General features: G+C 37.3%; 1 protein-coding gene across 10 annotated transcripts in view; it reads left to right on the forward strand.

The window, feature by feature from the left end:
- The window catches only part of PDE4D (phosphodiesterase 4D), a 1,196,841-nt gene that overhangs the window by 1,170,311 nt on the left and 5,633 nt on the right, over positions 1-20,897 (forward strand). For 9 of the 10 annotated variants that reach the window (XM_039459969.2, XM_010336593.3, XM_074392838.1 and 6 more), the window contains 8 exons: positions 1,484-1,577; positions 2,941-3,113; positions 4,004-4,102; positions 4,958-5,122; positions 6,206-6,305; positions 19,007-19,161; positions 19,927-20,049; positions 20,536-20,718. In XM_039459969.2, the coding sequence (XP_039315903.2) occupies positions 1,484-1,577; positions 2,941-3,113; positions 4,004-4,102; positions 4,958-5,122; positions 6,206-6,305; positions 19,007-19,161; positions 19,927-20,049; positions 20,536-20,718 (1,092 nt within the window). Of the gene's footprint in view, positions 1-1,483; positions 1,578-2,940; positions 3,114-4,003; positions 4,103-4,957; positions 5,123-6,205; positions 6,306-19,006; positions 19,162-19,926; positions 20,050-20,535; positions 20,719-20,897 lie in introns of those variants that run through there. The other variant, XM_074393064.1, reaches the window with a different exon arrangement.

The raw sequence follows: 20,897 nt of genomic DNA on the forward strand, positions 1-20,897 counted from the left end.
GAAAAAAGTTATAACAACATGTGAGCAAAGAAAGTGCACTTAGTGTTCCTGAGTTTGAGACTAACCTCTCTAGACCAGTAATTTAACAGCCAGAATTTGCACAGGTAATGCCAGTTCTTTGTCTTTGACTGCACTGGAGTGCTAATACACATTTCTCTCATCCAGCAGTCTATTGAATGTTGAGTTTTTTTGTTTGTTTTGATAACAATTAAATGCTGGGTTAAAACCTAATCTAGATGGTCTATAAGATTGACTTTGGAAGTTATTTAGCAAACTGTATAGAGTTAGGCTATCTTGGTATGAATTATGCAGAAAGCAAGATTTTAAAAATAATTCTAAATAAATTAATTAAATACTGAGAAAGAATTACATTTCAAACATTACTAAAATATAAACTCACCACCCACCTTCACACTTAAATGAGAGTTTATGGTGAAATTTCATATTTTAAAAGTCAATCTGATGATTAACCTTAGAGTAAATGCTGACTTTTTTTGTCAAGTGTCTAATAGCTGTTACTCTATGTATAGAAAAAGTATATTGTTTCTGAATATTAAGGCAGATATTACAGACTTATTAAAAGGCCTCATTGGGCTGTTTTTAGAGTAAAAGGCAAGACATATTAAGAAACAGCTGATGGGGAAGCATAAAATCTTTGAGATTTTTGGATACTGGTAATGCTATGTGGTGCTGGTAGGTTAATTCCAGTGTTTCTTTGCATGAAATAGGCACTAGAAAAATTGTGAAGTAGGGTATTGAAAAATTGACCTGTTGCCTATTTAGTGACTTGGGAAAACTGTTGGTAAATTTTGTGGATGTTGAGAACCAACAAATGTTAGACTCTTACTTGAAAAACAACTTTTAAAAGGACACATTATACACTATTTATTTAAAACTTTTACCTCTCCATAGTTCTGGAAGAGTACTCAAATCTATTTTTGCTTTGGAGTAAAAGACTAATTTTTAATCTCTTGGTCAGTATATATATTCATTTCTGCTAATGATAAATTAATTGATGAAAGTATTCCATGTTTTATTGTATGGCAACACTTTTATGTGCTATAAATTAGTTTCTCTCTTCTCTAAATAACTAATAATACATCTTAATTTTTGATTCCCTTTCTTTCCTTATTTCTCCTGAATTTCCCCTTCAGTCCTTGAGTGCCTAAATTTGTGCTGGTCAATATGGTTGCCATGAGCCACATGTGATTATTTAAATTAAAAATAGCTAAAATTAAATAAAATTTAAGGTTTGGTTTCTTATTTGCACTAGGCACATTGCAAGTGTAGTAGCTGCTTTAATTGACAGCAGATTATGATGTTTTTCCCTCATTGAAGAAAGTTCTGCTAGAAAGCACTGATCTAAATTGTCAGGACAATTTAAAAATTCTTTGGGCTTATCTTCCTGTATCTCACAGTATGCGTATGCATTTCACTTAAACTTTCCTCTTTTATTACTTCATTTTACTTTTTTGTTTTTCAGTTTAAAAGGATGCTTAATCGGGAGCTCACCCATCTCTCTGAAATGAGTCGGTCTGGAAATCAAGTATCAGAGTACATATCAAACACATTCTTAGGTGAGAATAACAGCATGCAATTAAAAACTTCCTTCAGTTGTTTGCTTGTTTTTGGAGGAGGATTGGGGTGCCAACTCATTTTGGAAACCAAACAAGTGTTAGAAGTTCTGTTTATTTCCATTCATCATATTAAAACTTTGATACTATGCACCTCTATGTTTTAGAGTTTCACGTGACAAAGTACATTTTTTTAGTTTTATTTAGGACTTTAGGAATTCTCGAGTTAAGGTTATATATATTGCCAGTGTTTTCAAAGTACCAAACTATAAAATATATTTTATAGAGAGATCTATTCATGTATTCAACAAATTCTTACTAAATGTCAGCCATCGTTGGGCAATAGGTGTTTAATGATAAATTAGAAATGATTCCTGCCCTTGATGAATTGACAATCTAGCGTACATCAAGCCTAGTAAACTGGTAGGTGGATAAAACACAAATGCTAGATAAAAGTTTACTAATAATAGCTGAGTTTGGTGTCCTGGGACAACTCTTGTACCTCATTCACAGAAAGAAAATGCAGTAAATAAAGATGAGTAATTGAATGTATCCTGGATATACTTTCAAAACAAAATTGCTGTTATATTTATCATATTTTTAAACAGTTATGGAATATGTGCTGTGTACAAGTATGAGTTAGAGTTGTTCATCACTGCCTTGAAATAGTGGAAGAAAGTACAAAGACATCTATGTCTTTTACTATAGAACACAATTAGCTTATGTGCATATTTACTTATCAGATATTTACAATTCTCTATGCTCCCCATAAAACCTGGGGATTTAACCCTTATTTCATTATAATACAGTAATTAAAATAGCAGAATTAATCTAAGTCATCCAAAACCTGCTGTTTCAACTCTCACAGTGTTACCCATTTCAGTTAGCTGTTAGTTTTATATACTGCTGTTTTTATGACATTTGTGTAAAAAGTTTCTACCATTTCAAAGTACATATTGAAACTGGAGTCCTTAGCTTGTGAGAGCAATTTTCAGCTTACTAAGTCAATTTCAAATAGGAATGGAATTGATGAACAGTGGAAATAACCACCTGTTGTGTATTCTCTGAGTCTGCTGTCATGCTAAGTCTTGAAATATTTTTTATTAGGACATTGTATCAAAGAGGTAACCATGGAATACATTTGATATTATTATTTTGTAGTGGACTTATTTGCTTAATTTTGTGTTTGAAGATATCAAATTAAGTCCAATTCAAATGTAAATACTGAACTCTCTAAAAGGAAAATTTGTAGCTGGAAACATTTCCTGGAATATATAATGATCAATTATAACCCTTCCAGTTATACATGTGATGATATAAAAACAGACAGAATTAATAATAGGGAACATTTCCTAAATTTCTCAAGATAAGCAACATGAAGTGGAAATTCCATCTCCAACTCAGAAGGAAAAGGAGAAAAAGAAAAGACCAATGTCTCAGATCAGTGGAGTCAAGAAATTGATGCACAGCTCTAGTCTGACTAATTCAAGTATCCCAAGATTTGGAGTTAAAACTGAACAAGAAGATGTTCTTGCCAAGGTATGATGATTTCAGAGATCATGATCATCAATATTAAATGATGCCCTTTCATAAATTTTCACTTTTAAATGGATAGGAAAGTTTATTAATTTGGGATTTTTTTTTTTTTTTTTTTAAGATACAAAGCCATTTTATAAAGCCCCTTGTAAAGTGCCTTAGACAGGTGGTTTGGTGTGTATGTTTTAGGGGATTGGGAGTCAGTTATCTGTATCTTCATTTTTTTGTTTGACCTTAATGAGTTAGAAATCTGTCATGTCTTCTGGGTTTTAGGAGAATAGTTAAGGTTTTGTGAATAGATTTTATCCATTGAAGAAATGCTTTGTGATTGATACTTAAAGTACATAAATATGTTGTAATGTCAAAGTTATAAGGTTAAGCAATACTATTCAGTTTTCAGTACATTTAAGTAAATGTGCCTAAAGTTTGCCTGTGCTTATATGGTATGTCTGTTAACATGTAAAATGAATAATTGTTTTAAATAAATCTAACAATCTTTACACTAAAGTCTTTAATATTTTTTTGAGACAGAGTCTCACCCTGTCGGTGAGGCCGAGTACAGTAGTGCAATCTTGGCTCACTGCAACCTTCATCTCCCAGGCTCAAGCAATTCTCCTGCCTCAGCCTCCCAAGTTGCTGGGACTACGGATGCACACCACCATGTCTAAGTTTTGTATTTTTAGTAGAGATGGTATTTCACCATGTTGGCCAGGCTGGTTTCGAACTCCTGACCTCAGGTGATCTGCTTGCCTTGGCCTCCCAAAGTGCTGGGATTATAGGTGCGAGCCACCACGCCCGGCCACCTAAACTCTGTAATTTTTAAATGATTGTGTTCACTGAATCATGTTTTACTCCACTTTCTAATTTTTTTTGTATCTTGTTTTTTACTCCAGGAACTCGAAGATGTGAACAAATGGGGTCTTCACGTTTTCAGAATAGCAGAGTTGTCTGGTAACCGGCCCTTGACTGTTATCATGCACACCATTTTTCAGGTAAGGTGGTTGAGTTCTATTACATTTATTTAGGAACTAAATGTCCAGTCTGTAGCTTGTGCACACATTTTGTCTTTTTAAATATTCCCCATCTTTTGCTTATTTTTATACTTTTATCCTTATTTGCTCCTTTGCCAAAGGACAAGATACAGAAAGGTGGAGTGTGGATAAACCACAAATACATCAATCATGTTTTTTTTTGCATTTAAGGAAAAGATGTGATACAGCCTTATTGAAGTAGTTCATTAAAATAATAATTTAGACATCACCTCTGTGAATCTGACTGGCAGAAAGAATGGAGTACTAACTTTAAAAAAAATGAATAAAGCCCCTGCAGGCTAACCTTACAGTTTTTTTCAGTAACTTTCTTGTGTCCTGCTTCCTTTTGCATATCCATTTCTCACTCTTATTGACCCTTTGCTCCAGCTCAGGGTGGGATTTAAATGAGAAGCTGAGGCTGTTGTAGATACCTTGGGACTGGAATGGGAAACTTCAGCCCTAGAGAGGGCAGTGGGTTTCAGTTGGTGAGATGCAGCGGTTGAGTTAATCGTGCTTGCCAGGATCTGCCTCTATAATGGGGCACAGAAACTTTTAGAGTTGGCACCTCTTCCTGACACCATACAGCTAGGGTGTAGGATTGTTGGGTTCCAGAAGGAAAACCCAACTCTGGTTTTGTCCCAAAGTCCCTGGACCTTCCCAAAGATTCCCATTTCCCTCACTAGACATGTTAGAGAGCAGTTTTCATTTCCAGGCTATCCATTGGCAACACTGGTGTATGATTTTTGTTAACATATTCTGTGGAGAAATTGTTTACATAAAGACAAAAATGTTAACATGATTTGTTTTTTCCTACAGGAACGGGATTTATTAAAAACATTTAAAATTCCAGTAGATACTTTAATTACATATCTTATGACTCTCGAAGACCATTACCATGCTGATGTGGCCTATCACAACAATATCCATGCTGCAGATGTTGTCCAGTCTACTCATGTGCTATTATCTACACCTGCTTTGGAGGTAAATCTGTTTTCTGAAATTTCAAGAACACTAAGTTGCTACTCATAAAGGTCTATTAAGCTTTTATACTGAAGGCTTTTCAGTAGAGAAAATAATTGGATTCACCGGAAGTATAATTTATTGACTTATAGGGAGAAAATGCTATGGGTTAATAGACAGTCAAGTCTTTGAAGCATTTTGCTTATGAAAGTTGGTCACAGATTTAGTGATTAATCTGTTTATGATATTGCTTCTTTGAAATGATCCACTGGATGTTTCATAAAGCAAATTTAGCTTATTCATTTTTTGTTAATTTGTTTTCTGGAAATGTAGTCTGATGGCTTTTGTTTATAGGTCAAAGAATGACTGTTTTATAAGACATAAGCAATACGTTGATTTTTTTCATGGAATTTATTAGAAGGAAACACTTCCTTAATTTTTCTAAATCCTAAGAAGTTGTTTCATTCATAGTTTAGTAAAGCAATTTGATTTTCTTAAAATAATTTTTAAGAAATATATTTTATAATTCAGTTTTCATTATAAAATTATGTTAATACCTCATCATGTAGGTGAGTTGTTACAACTATCACATTTTTAGTTGTACATAATACTGACATTTTGTTGGTGGAGGCCAGGAGTTCTGCTAAAAATCCTACAATGTGTAGGACAGCCTCCCAGGTAAAGAGTTATCTGGCCCAAAATGTCAATAGTTCTGAAGTTGAGAAACCCTGGTTTTGATGAGAGAAAAGAATTGCTCATGTCGTATTAATTTTATGTACATTTTTCAGAATATTCTTAGACATCTTACTTAGAAAATAAATTTATTTTCTATAAAAAGGATTTGATAGTTTTAAAATATTTTTAAAAATACAGTGAATGGAAAAGATTTGATCATGATATGTAATAAAATTAGATAAAATATTTTCTTCCAAGCTTATATTTTAGAAGTTCATAAGTATCTCAAACTCTCTTGACACATTTTGATAACACATGAAGCTTCATTTTGTTTTCCATTTAAATTCTAGAGTTATTTCTCATTTGTTTATACTTCTGATTTTTATCATTGTAGCGTAGTAAGATTATCTATATTGTCTGATTTTCCAGGCTGTGTTTACAGATTTGGAGATTCTCGCAGCAATTTTTGCCAGTGCAATACATGACGTAGATCATCCTGGTGTGTCCAATCAATTTCTGATCAATACGAGTAAGTAAACTTAATTTTTCCAGAACACATATTTCCTTTGTACATTTTAGAATGACTGAGGGTCTTTATAAACTCAGGGTGCTTCCAGAGCCATAATGTTCTTTTAAGATGTGTATATGTGTATTTTAGTGATAGTGCATGTTAATGTAATCTAACTGAAAATTATCAATATATCCCTTGAGGCATGTGATATTTGGAAAATTTGTTCAAGTTCTTTTTAAAAGTAATATGTTGGTGTGTTACTACACGAGGGTAATTAAAAGTGAAAGTGTGCAGAAAGATTTAGAAGTTAAATTGGCTCTAAAGTTTGAAATAAAAAAAGAGAAGTTATAAGAATTAAGGCTAAGTGTTCTTCACTTTACATAGGTCATCATTTAATCCTCTTCAGAGGCCATAGCTTCCCTTCCTCCTCCATGCCCAACTCCTCCTGCTCTTTCCTTTTTAAAATCTCCTAATAAGGGTAACATGAACTTCTCTCAATATTTTTTCAACCATTACATTTTTTCTCACTGTTGACATCTCACCATATAAGAAGTCATCACTGAATATGGAAATATAAGGAATGGTTGAGACTGTTTAATATGGAACAGCTCTGACATTACTGCACAGAAAGTCCCTGTAGGGAATGTTTAGGTAATGCTTGAACTATGCCTTAGTAAAGAGATTTAGGTTTACAGAAATTCTATTTGGTACTTGAAGTTAATTGGTAAATGATTTAAGTGAACTGTGACTTAATTTCCTCCCATATGGTAGATTAACATCATAAATTCACTTTTATATATGAAACATAATATGCAAATTTGTTGGAAATTTTTTTTGTTTGTTAAGAATCTACGTTTGTTTCTTTTCTCTTTTATTTTTGCTTGAGTCTGTGGATGATAGTCTACTTGTGCCTTATAGCAGTCTAGCTATAGAATTATTTATGAATTCACCATTCATTTTCTGTACTTTGCTGTAGCCAGATTTAAAGAAAGAATGTAATGTAACCTTGCTTTGAGAGATTTAATTCAGACCTTTAGGATTATTTACCTATTTTTATATGTTGTAATGGCCTCTAGACTATCCTATAGCAAAATGTACTGTAGTGACTCACTGTGTAGAGGATTGGAAAAGTCAGGGATTTCCTGAGATGTGTGGTTAGTCAGGTTTTTTTTTAGAAGTTTAATTTAGGTACTTATTTATCCAGATTCAACAGGATAACATTTCATATTCTACCTGCCTATAAGCACCTATAATGGGGTACTTTTAGAACTCATCAAAGCATACATCTAAATATTAATACACATTGGATGCAGCTCCCTGTATTTACATTGTTTCGGGGGAGGGTTCACCATGTCCTTTCTGAGAAGAGCAGGGAGGTCATGCAATACCGTGCTTTGCTGGCACTTTACATGAGCCTGGCCTGAATTTGTTATTTTGATGCTTATGCATGTCTTGAGATATTCTGAATTTTAATGATTTTTTAATAAATACATAAAATGTTTGTTTTAATTTTTTGTGTTTAAGAAAGGTATGTATTTTTTAATTACTAACACCAAACATTCAGACTGGTATGTTTTCTTTGTATTCTATTATATACCACATTATATGTTCCCTTAGAATTAAGAGATTAGAGAACAAATTAAAACAAACAACTGACAGAAAAGTCACTGTCTTCCAAGTACTTTGATATATTTTTTTAAGGATAACGAGGACTCACTCTATTCTTCATTCTTCTGAGCCCTTAAAGCAGTGGTCCCCAATGTTTTTGGCACCAAGGATCAGGTTTTGTGGAAGACAATTTTTCCACAAACTGGGGTAGTAGGGAGAGAATGGTTTTGGGATGAAATTGTTCCACCTCAGATCAACCAGGCATTAGATTCTCATAAGGAACACACAACCTAGATCCCTTGCATGAGCAGTTTACAGTAGGTTTCACGTTCCCAGGAGAATCCAATATCCCTGCTAATCTGACAGGAGATGGAGCTCAGGCCGTACTGATGCTGGCTTGCCCGCTGCTCACCACCTGCTCTGCAGCCCAGTTCCTGACAGGCTACAGACTGATACCAGTGACCAATACTGGTCAACGGCTGGTGGGTGGGTTGGGGACCCCTGCCTTAAAGGGCACTTGGGCTTTGGCTGGCACCTGGAGGACCCTGGTGGGCATCAGGGTCCCTGTGGAGTCTGCCTTTTAAGCTAACATGGTCTTGGTCTACAGATGAATCTGATACTCTATAAAGTTTGAGAACCACTGAAATAGTGGAGGAATTTGAAGGAGATAATTTTATCTCCTTAGGACGTGTTTAAAGTCATTTTGCTGCTGACCCACTTGGGATGATAGGATAACTAATTCTGCTTCTGCAAGTTCTTTGTTATTTAGCGATACCACGATCTTTCTGAGTGACCAAAGCGATACAGGGAAGTTCACAGTTGCCAGAGTAGCTTTGGATTGCTAAGGCTTTTTTGAGGGTGAGGTGTGATGAGGCTGTGTTATTCCTGAGGGATTGAATCAGCATTGTCACTTTGTACAGGAAAGTATCCAGGGTTGCTTAGACCCAGGGCATTATCAGAATTACTGCCTTAGTTAGCTTAATTCTGTCATATGAGACAGAATTATCTTCCCAGCATGCAATAAAGACTTCTTTGAATAACTTGTAAACTTGTAATATGTAGCTTTGTGAAATATTTTATCAGAATTTTTGCTTATTTTTAGTTGTAGTAAACCTTTTTTAAAATGGACTTTTTATATTTTCTCTTTTTGAGACAGTCTTGCTCCATCACCAGGCTGGAGTGCAGTGGTGTGATCTCGGCTCACTGCAACGTTCACCTCCTGGGTTCAAGTGATTCCCCTGCCTCAGCCTCCTGAGTAGGTGGGGCTACAGGTGTGCACCACCACACCCAGCTAATTTTTTGTATTTTAGTAGAGATGGGGTTTTACCACGTTGGCCAGGATGGTCTCGATCTCCTGACCTTGTGATCTGCCTGCGTCGGCCTCTCAAAGTGCTGGGATTACTACAGATGTGAGCCACCATGCCCAGCTTATGTTTCTCTCTCTTACTTTTATGGATGGCTTGAGCATTAGTGTGTCAAGCCAGCACATTCTCAGCTCTTGCCTCAGAGCTGGAGCTGCCATCCTGTCCAAAGCCTACAGCTGAGTTCATATTTCTCATAACAGAGAATTCTAAAGACCTCTGATTATCAAATTTATAAACCCATAGTTGGTTACTTATCTTTTTTTTTTTTTTTTTTTTTTTTTTTTTTTTTTTTTGAGATGGAGTCTTGTTCTGTCACCCAGGCTGGAGTGCAGTGGTGCGGTCTAGTCTCACTGCAACCTGCAACCTCTACCCAGGCTCAAGTGATTCTCCTGTCTCAGCCTCCTGAGTAGCTGGGACTACAGGTGCCTGCCACCACACCTGGCTAATTTTTCTATTTTTAGTAGACGGCATTTCACCATACTGGCCAGGCTGGTCTCCAACTGCTGACCTTGTAATCTGCCAGCCTTGGCCTCCCAAAGTGCTGGGATTATAGGTATGAGCCACCATGCCAGTCACTTGTCTTACTTTAAGGAAGCTATGGAAGCACTGAGAGATTAAGGCACATGGGAGGTGCTGGGGATTCCCTTGGCTGGTTCCCAGGGCAGTTATGTTCCTGCTTCTTACATGTACTTACGGTTTCTCCTAATTATTTCAGTGGTTTTCACTTTAGGTGCCAAATGATTTGATACTAATTATTTACACTCATTGAAACTATGCAGGAGGTTCTGCAAGCAGAGAGATCATTGCTACCTGGTAGAGTTGGTTAAGCTATAACAAATGATTTGCATGTGGAGACTATGAACAGGATTTAGAGAAATGGAAATTTCTGGTAGGAAGCTGCATAAATATTTAAGGACACTGCATATAAATAAATCCATAGGCCGGGTGCAGTGGCTCACACCTGACAATCCCAGCACTTTGGGAGGCCAACATGGGTGGTTCACCTGAGGTCAGGAGTTTGAGACCAGCTTGGCCAACAAGCTGAAACCCTGCCTTTACTTAAAAAAATACAAAAAATTTTAGCCAGGCGTAGTGGTGTACACCTGTATTCCCAGCCACTAGGGAGGCTAAGGCAGGAGAATTGCTTGAACCCAGGAGGTGGAGGTTGCAGTGAGTGGAGATCATGCCATTGCACTCCAGCCTGGACAAGTGTGAAACTCTGTCTCTAAATAAATAAATAAATCCATAAAATGTAAATAGCATCATGAAATTTTGAATGTAAAATACTGGAGGGTATATTTAACTTAGTTTTATTTTCTGAAAAGAGTAGTGTCAATAATACAGAATACAGCATTAAATTTTACTTGGAAAATGAATGATTTTTTGTTAATAGCAAAGATGCCTAAGTTTGGGCAGAAAGATTTATTATTCAAAGCATATAGTTTTTGGTTTCTAAGAGCAGAGGCATTTCATTATATTAAGGTTAGGGAATATTTAGCAGCCAGTACACATCTTTTTATTTCTCTACTCTTATTTTGAAGTAAAATTTTCAAAGCTACACTAGATTATATGTAGAATTTTATTTTTCTCTATAAACCCACACCTTCAAAATAAGGATAAACTCATGTTATTATATAGCTATAACTACAGAGATTATTTTATTCAGCAAAAATGTACTGCAAGCCTATGAAATATTGTAATAAATATTGTTCTAGGCACTAGAACACATAGGTGGACAAGACAAAGCCCTGGCTCTTAAGAGCTGGCATTCTGCTGGAAAAGGCAGAGCATGATAAGTGAATTTGTGACATGTGATGGTACTAAGCACTATGGAGGAAAATAATGCAGGGTGAGGGCACAGAGAGTGGACGAATGGAGTGATAAATGAGGCGGCTTTTATCCTTTATCCTTGGCAATTAAATATTAAGTTAAAACCACCATTTCCCTAGATCATTTCAAGGAGAAATGTTTGGTTCAGAAGTTGTTTTGAAGACTCTTATTTCAGTTGAAACTTAGAGACACGGTATAGTATGCTATCATTTTCTAACTCAAGGCTAAGCCTAGCACCCTGTAAGAACAATGAGTGTAAGTCTTACTTAACAGGATACATATCGATAGTGTCTGCCCCAGTCTTAACTGTTTCAGCTCCATGTTTTAATATTGGCTCTGATCTGCCATGTGGACCCGCATGAAACACAAAAAGGCACAGTACCTAGTGGGCTTATTTGGATTTGGGAGGCAATGTATTCCTCCTTTGGGTGTGTTACTCTGGCCCATTTACTAACTGATCTGAAAAGCTGTTAGTTTAGATGGGGCACAGAACAAGAGACTGTCAAAAAAACTGCTAGTTTTGAGTAGGGCTCTCCAACAACTCCAGCCTGCTGTGCAAGCTGCTCTGCACCTGGGCCACATGATCCAGCAGATTTAATGGTGCTTGGATTCTCAGTGGCAGATAGGAATGTTGTTTGGAGCTTGTGGCAGAGCCCTATATGTGAATCACAGCACAGACCTTTTTGGAGCAAGACTCTATCATCATCCAAAGATAACTAATCTCCTTTTGAGAGACAGATCTAGATCTAGCCTGCTGCTGGGCCTTAGGAGATACTGATAGAACATGGGCTACCAAGTTTCCATGTGGTTTGCACTGCCTGCCCATCATAACTGGGTGATATCTAACCTGCCAAGCCATACATTGGGTGTGTACGACATTTTATCATCAAATAAAAGCGGTGTAATAATACACAATCTATCAGGTCCGAGCAGACACTGAAGGCACAAGTTACATAAAGAAGTGGACCTAATGCCACTCTTATTAATTACACTGCCTTCTTTCTCCCAGCCTACACATGTGGTCTCATGGAAAGTTCCCTGCAAGTAGTTGACAGAGGGCCTGGTTCTCTATGATATGCAGGTACCACCGAAAGTATACAGCTGCAGCACTACTGCCCCTCTCTGGGACATCCGTGAAGGACTGGTGAAGGGAAATCTTTGTAGCAGGAAGAACTTTAGGCATTGTGACTGGTTGTTCACTTTGCTTGGAAGAGGGAATGGCCATATGTGCAATTATATACCAGTTCATGGGCCATAGCCAATGATTTGTCTAGATGGCCAGGGACTTAGAAGGAGCATGATTGGAAAATTGGTGAAAAAGAAATTTGGGGAAGAGATATGTGACTGATCTCTCTGAATGGACAAAAAAGTAAAGCTATTTTTGTCCCATGTGAATGCTCACCAAAGTGTGGCCTTGGCAGAGGAGGATTTTAATAATCAAGTGAATAGGATGACTCATTCTGTAGATCTTAGTCAACTTCTTTTTCCAGCCACCCCTGTCATCACCCAGTGTGCTAAGAACAGAATGGCCATGGTGGCAGGGATGGAGGTTGTATATGTGCTCAGAAATATGGACTTCCACTCACCAAGGCTGACCTGGCTGTAACTATTGCTGAGTGCCCAGTCCACCAGCAGCAGAAACCAACATTGATCCTGATATTATACGACTCTGGAGGGATCAGCCAGCTACCCGATGGCAGGATGATAACACTGGACCACTTCCATGGTGGAAGGGGTAGCATTTTGTCCTTAATGGAAAAGACACTTTCTCTGGAAACAGATTTACCTTCCCTGCACAGTTTTTCTGCCAAAACTGTGGCATTCCATACAGCATTGCCTCTAACCAGGAACTCACCTTACTGGCAAAGAAGGGCTACGCTGGGCTCATGCCCATGCAATTCTCTAGCCTTAGCATATTCCCTAACATCCTGAATCAGCTGGCTTGATAAATTAGTAGAATGGCCTTTTGAAGACTCAGTTACTCAGCTAGGAGGCAAGGTTCTCCCGGAGGCCATATATACTCTGAATCAGCATCCAAAGTGTGGTGCTACTTCTCCCATAGCCAGAATTCATGGGTCAATGAATCACTGGTTAGAAATGGGAGTATTACCACTTAATTACCCTCAGTGACCCATCAGCAGAGTTTTGCTTCCTGTTCCTGCAAATTTATGTGCTGCTGGCCTAGAAGTCTTAGTTTCGGAGGAAGGAATGCATCCACCAGGAGACACAGCAGTGATTCCATTGAACTGGAAGACCTAGCCACTTTGAGCTCCTTATGCATCTGATTCAATCAGCCAAGAAGGGAGTTACAGTGTTGACTGATCCTGAGTACCAAGGGGAAATTGGGTTACTACTCCACAAGGAAGGTAAGGAAGAATATGTGTGGAATAAGGAGATCCCTTAGGGCATTCGTTAGTATTACCATGCCTGTAATTAAGGTCAGCAGAAAACTACAACCACCCAATCCAGGCAGGACTACTAATAGACCAGACCCTTCAGGAATGAAGGTGTGGGTCACCCCACCAGGTAAAGGATTATGACCAGCTGAGGTGCTTGCTGAAGGCAGAGGGAATACAGAATGAATAGTAAAACAAAATAATTATAAATACCCACTATGACCATGTGACCAGTTATAGAAATAAGGACTATAATTGTTATGAGTATAATGAATGCATTTACACACACACACACACACACACACACACACACACACAGATTAGGCATATATCTTCATTTTCTTCTATTCCCTTATATAAGAGATATTGACTTTATATTGGCATTTAAGTATTTATTTTATATCATAGTATTTAAGTTATAGGATGTCAGGATAAGAGTAAACATTACTCAAAAACTTTACTTTCACTTCTGGGGAATGTATTAGTGTGTTTTTGGTTGTATGCAGGATAGTTGTAGCATGTTTGGCAGAATTATGGCCTTATAGAGATTAAATATGGTTAAAGGAGATGCTTATGGGTACACCAAGGTGACAAGGGGCAGAATTTGTAATGGTTAATTTTATGTGTCAGCCTGACTGGGCTAAGGGATGCCCAGATAGCTGGTAAAACATTATTTTGGGGTGTGTCTGTGAGAGTGTTCTAGAATAGATTAGCATTTGAATTGGTAGACTGATTGATTAAAGAAGATTGCCCTTACCATTGTTGGCAGGGATCAGTCAATCCATTGAGTACCTCAAAGAGAAGAGCAAAACAAAACATTGTGGGAAGGGCAATAGCTTTCTCTGAGCTGGGACATACCTATTCTCCTGCCTCTAACATCAAGGCTACTGGTTGATTCTCTGGCCTTTGGACTTGCTTTCCTGGTTCTCCAGTTTGCAGACATGGGACTTCTTGGACTTCATAATTGCCTGAGCCAATTCCCATAATAAATATCTCTCTCTCTCTCTCTCTCTCTCTCTCTCTCTCTCACACACACACACACACACACACACACACACACACTCGCATACATATGTCTTCTATTAGTTCTATTTCTCTGGAGAACCATAGTTAATACAGAGGGAGAAAAGATTGACACAGATGAAGTATATGTTCTCAGTTAGTTATATGGTGGTACCTGCCTACCCTTCCCTACTTCATTAGAACTCACTCAGAAGAGGGAGAGGGACACAAAATAAAAGTGGTCTTCCTGCCTTCAGTAGTAGCATATGTTGAACATAATCTAATTTATTCTTGATGATCCAGGGTAGTTGTAACAAATGAGCACAATTGATCTCTATATAATAAAATGATGGCTTTGAGTTTTAAAGGTATGCACGGCCTCTCAATAAAAAATAATAAATGCTTATAAAGTTATTAGTGTATGCCAGGCACTCAGTGGATTGTATTGATTTCCTGGTTCATGTTTAGTCTTCACTGCTCAAGTTTTCACCTCTATTTATAAGGCACTTGTAATCATAGTCAGTATAAGGTAAGTGCTCTAGAAACTGCCTGGTTTTAAGTGCTGGCCCCAGCACTTACTGGTTAGGCGATGTTGGCAAAGTTACCTACCTTCTCTGAGGTTCATTTTCTTCATTTATACAGGATTATATGAGTACATATATGTAAACATTTATGTATATATAAGATGTCCCTGACACATTTTCTATTCCCCAGCCTATCACAAGGACACAAAGACTTATTTCCCACCTATATGGCTCCATTGCCATCCACGATTGGAACATAGCCATAAAATGACAGTAACAGTAGTATCTTTCTAAAAGAGTTATGAGGATTAAATGAGATGATTCACATAAACCGCTTAACACAATGGCACCTAAACCCTCTAAATGTTGTGCCTTACTGTATTACTGTTTGTAAGTTTGAAATAATTAATTGAAGTGCCTAGGGGAAGCCAGATAACAAAACATATTAAATTAATAACCTTTAATATTTTGTAGGGGCTTAAGTCTCTAAGTGGGCTAGGAGGGTGTGGGGAGGAACTATTAAAAAAATCTGTAGAGATAAAGACAAAAAAGGTAGAATGTGATACATGCCAAATGGGTGGTACAAAGTAATACGGGAGTTTACAGGAGAAAGTGGGCAGTTGTGTCTGGTAATCAAGAAAGATGTCATGGAAAAGGTAGCCTGTATTGGGCTTGAAGATGAGAGGGTTTCAACAAAAATGTTACATAAGCTAACCTCTTTGCCCTTCTTTGCTGTGGATTGTAACAAAGTATGACAGCAACTTTCTGATCATTCCTGAACCTTCAAGGACTCTACTTACAAGTAATGGATTAGTGTCTTTGGTGAAAATGTGCTGACGAGCTGCAGAATCCTACCTCCCTATTTAGATGTGACCATAGGCCTTCAGTCCTAAAGCAGAGTAGAAAGTTAAATAACTTCCTTGAGATTCAGTTTCTTAAATGCTAATGTTTGTTCATTTAAAAATCAACAGTCACCATCACCTTCCCGTAATAGCATCTGAGACTGAAGAGGCTGTGGAGGCCACTAAGGAATCCTTTCCTGGCTTTTCTGGCCAGCATGGACTCTTCTTAAGTGTCAGGAGATAACCACTTTCCAAGATAGGCCTAGCCAGTATTCTTGAATATCTGCCCTACATGAAAGGCCATACTTATAACCAGTAGAACTCAGACTCTTCGTGGCAAACTTCCATACAACAGATCACCCTTTTACTTGAAGTAACGGCTCATCATCTTATTATTTTGCAGGGTCAATAGCATTAATTTCCTTTACCTTCAACTATAAGCCAATAAGGGTTTCTATAAGGCTAAGTCAATTCTGTTAACACTGCTTGTCTGCATGCATATTTCCTCCCTTAAAATAACTCTAATAGTTAATTACCCAGTTAGAAAACATTATGTCTTCCTTTCAATATGTTTATTTAATGATTCCATTGTAGAATTACAACATTTGCTAAGATCCTATATAGTTTAAAATTTTTCATTTCTCTATGCTTCCCCATTTGTTGATAAAGATTCATAAAGGCATTTATAGACACTCTAAAAGTTAACCAGATACTACCTTTTAAAAAATAAACCACCCTAGAAGAAAACCTAGGCAATACCATTCAGGACATAGGCAAAGACTTCATGACTAAAACGCCGAAAGCAATGGCAACAAAAGCCAAAACAGACAAATGGGATCTAATTAAACTAAGGAGCTTCTGCACAGCAAAAGAAACTATCACCAGAGTGAACAGGCAGCCTACAGAATGGGAGAAACATTTTTCAATCTGCTCAACTGACAAAGAGCTAATATCCAGAATCTACAAAGAACTTAAACAAATTTGCAGGGGAGAAAAAAACCAACTCCATCAAAAAGTGAGTGAAGGATATGAGCAGACACTTCTCAAAAGGAGACATACAGCCAACAAACAAGAAAAAAAAGCTCATCATCACTTGCCATTAGAGAAACGCAAATCAAAACCACATTGAGATACCATCTCACACAAGTTAGAATGGCTATCATTAAAATGTCATGAAGCAACAGATGCTGGAGAGGATGTGGGGAGATAGGAACGCTTTTACACTGTTGGTGGGAATGTAAATTAGTTCAACCATTATGGAAGACAGTGTGGCAATTGCTCAAGGATCTATAACTGGAAATGCCATTTGACCCAGTGATCTTATTACTGAGTATATACCCAAAGGATTATAAATCATTCTACCATAAAGACACATGTACATATATATTTATCACAGTACTGTTCATGATAACAAAGACTTGGAACCAACCCAAATGCCCATCAATAGACTAGATAAAGAAAATGTGGCACATATACACCATGGAATACTGTGTAGCCATAAAAAGGATGAGTTTCATGTCCTTTGCAGGGACATGGATGATGCTGAAACCATCATTCTCAACAAACTAACACAAGAACAGAAAACCAAACACTGCATTTTCTCAGTCATAAGTGGAAGTTGAACATCACACACCAGGGCCTGTCATGGGGTAGGGGACTATGGAAGGGATAGCATTAGGAGAAATATCTAATGTTGATGGGGTGATGGATGCAGCCAACCACCATGGCATGTGTATACCAATGTAACAAACCCGTATGTTCTGCATGTGTACCCCAGAACTTGAAGTACAATTTTTGAAAACACTGTTTTATCTAAAGAAAGCAAAAACACAAAAAACTGTGCAAACCTACTCCCTACTAAACAGCTCTGTTCCTGTAGTTTGGGAGCAGAAATTTAAGTATGCAAAGTTCTATTTCTATAGTTCCAATAAAATAATAGAATTTCCCAGTTGAAAAATGTCTTAAGCCTCTCCTCTCCTTCCTAGTTCCACTAAAATAGCCATTGAATAGTATTGGGTATTTCTTTCTTAGAAAAGGATATATATTTCCAAATATATTTTCTATGTATTTGTCAGAAAAGAAGATCAAATACATGTGTTTTTAGGCTTTTTTCTTTTTTTGGAAACAGAGTCTAGCTCTGTTGCCCAGCTTCAAGCATCCTACCTCAGTGTCCCAAGTAGCCGGGACTACAGGCACACATCACAATGCCCAGGATGTGGGCATTTTTATTATTTGTCGAGATGAGTTTTCTCTGTGTTGCCCAGGCTGGTCTTGAACTCCTGGACTTAAGCAATCCTCCTGCATCAGATTTGCGTTTAGTCTTTACAGTGATTAAGAAGAAAGAGAATAAAGCACCAACCTAGTTTTTTAATGATTATCTTATAGATCTAGGTCTGCTATTTACAATAAATAGGAGAGAGGCAGAATCTCTCCCTGCCTGAAATTCACAAGTCCAGGGCAGTAGTGAGAGAGTGGCAGAATCTCCACTAGAGGGTATGTAGACAGCCAAACACAACGACTCTGTGTGAAGCTGTGAGCAAGCAGGCAGGAAGAGCAATATCCTTGTACAGTATACAGTGACTGCCACTATGCTTGGAAAAGAAAATGAAAAAACAATGAATAAAGCTTAGACTTTCAGAGCTATACATGAGCAAATGAGCAAATCTAAACTTGTTCATATGATTCCACATTGTTCTTGTACCCTCTTTGAGTACAAACAATCCTGTATCACATGATCCTCGCTTTATATAAATTGTTATCAGGAATCACAGTTATCAGGAATACAAAACCTTATGCTCTGGATGTGTTATAGATACTAAGAATGGTGTCATACTATGCTGAGCTCATGGCAGCCCCTCTAGAGGAGAAGTTCAAGATCCAATTCTTTCACTTCAGAGGAAGCTGAGACCCACAGAGTGCAATGACCTGCCACATGTTAGTAGCATTAGAATTCACTCCCCAAGATTTATTCGTGTTGTTTCTGCTCTTAATGTTATCCGATTTATTGTCTCCTGGATATTGTCATGTAATGATAAGGGCAGCAGAGAAGTTTAGGGTAAATTACATCCTAAACCCAAAGTACCTTAGAATTTGAAGAATCAGATAAACTCATAAACAGCTTTGCTGATCTTTGGCCTCTTGTCTTTTTTTCAGACTCTGAACTTGCCTTGATGTACAATGATTCCTCAGTCTTAGAGAACCATCATTTGGCCGTGGGCTTTAAATTGCTTCAGGAAGAAAACTGTGACATTTTCCAGAATTTGACCAAAAAACAAAGACAATCTTTAAGGAAAATGGTCATTGACATTGTAAGTAGCTGATAAAAGCAAAAAAGAGAGAACTGTGATACAAGTTGTTTAGGTAAAAGGAACTGCATTTCACAACGTATTATTGCCCTTTATGTTACAGAAGCTGCCCCCGATGCTGGCAGTGATGTTCTATAATAGGTTTTTCACTTCCAGCAGTTTGGAGTTGAGAATAATGTTAGCTCACCGTCATCATTTGTTTTCTAAGCCCCTCCAGTTTAGTGGCAGGCAGAGAAAGGTGACTAACAAAAGCAGATTGCATGGGCCACAGCTCTCATCAGTAGACAGTGCCATTTAGAATATCCATGACTTTACTCTTTTGTCTGTGCATCTTATTCAGTGATTATGAGACACAGGAAAATCTCTAGCTTTCAAAACATTACTCTGTTAAACCTTATACACACAAAGGCAAGAATTATCTGTATTTTCAAAGCAGAAAATAACCAGAATATTTTGTTTCTGAAGCAGTCTGTAAGCAACCTTGAATCAGTTCGTCATTCATAGTCTAGTAACCACTTTCTGGTCCAAGGAATGGAAAAACTTGAAAACATGTGATGATGCCTTATCCATGGAAATGTTATCCCATTTTTCACCATGAAAGTGGCTGTCACTACCTAACATTTCTGTATATTACACACATTTATCTGGGCTTTGAGAAAACTTGATAGCAAAAGGGAAAAGACTGCTCTAAGAAAGAGTAAGGGATTTTCATATGTAAATTTTGTTTTCTTTGAACTTTACTCAATAATATACTCTTTATATTTTAAGGTACTTGCAACAGACATGTCAAAACACATGAATCTACTGGCTGATTTGAAAACTATGGTTGAAACTAAGAAAGTGACAAGCTCTGGAGTTCTTCTTCTTGATAATTATTCTGATAGGATTCAGGTAAAGCCTTATTTTGAGTTTGCTCTGTGTGTGTCTGTGTGCATGTGCACATATGTCTGTGTGTTCAGCTTTGAGAAGATGTATTTCTTTCTTCACCTTGTACTTTTAACAATTATAGGCAGCATTTTTATCCAAATTTTTATTTGCTGAGAATTAACCAGGTAAAATTCTACTGGTCTTTTAATTTGCATCTATATTAATTAAAAAAACTAACACCCCACAGAACCAGCCACTTAAGCAGTTCTGAATCTAATCAACCAGTTTCTGTTATGCTATTTAGATGCTGTAGAAGTGGCATAATTTTGAACTATTAATACAAGTGTGAACCACACACAGACACATCATGGTTGAGCTGTTTGGAATAAATCTTACACTACACTTATTTTTAAGTGTTGCAATCATCCAATGTGAATTTCTAGTGTTTTTTGTTTTTTGTTTTTAAAAAAAGGAAGAGGAGTGACTAGCGTATGCATCCATCTATTTTAGGTTCTTCAGAATATGGTGCATTGTGCAGATTTGAGCAACCCAACAAAGCCTCTCCAACTGTACCGCCAGTGGACGGACCGGATAATGGAGGAGTTCTTCCGCCAAGGAGACCGAGAGAGGGAACGTGGCATGGAGATAAGCCCCATGTGTGATAAGCACAATGCGTCTGTGGAAAAATCGCAGGTAATACATGAGATGTACAGCTTTCAGAGAGAACGGAGCCACCGCTTTAGCATTTGGTTACTTTGTATCACATATGCTAGTATTTTATTGGATTTTTAAAATTACTTTGTTTTTGACACTCAGTTTCACCTTAGTATTTGTGATCCAAAAAACTTTCATTCTTATGACTTACATTCATA

This window comes from Saimiri boliviensis, chromosome 1, assembly GCF_048565385.1.
Source record: "Saimiri boliviensis isolate mSaiBol1 chromosome 1, mSaiBol1.pri, whole genome shotgun sequence".
Taxonomy (NCBI): Eukaryota; Metazoa; Chordata; class Mammalia; order Primates; family Cebidae; genus Saimiri; species Saimiri boliviensis.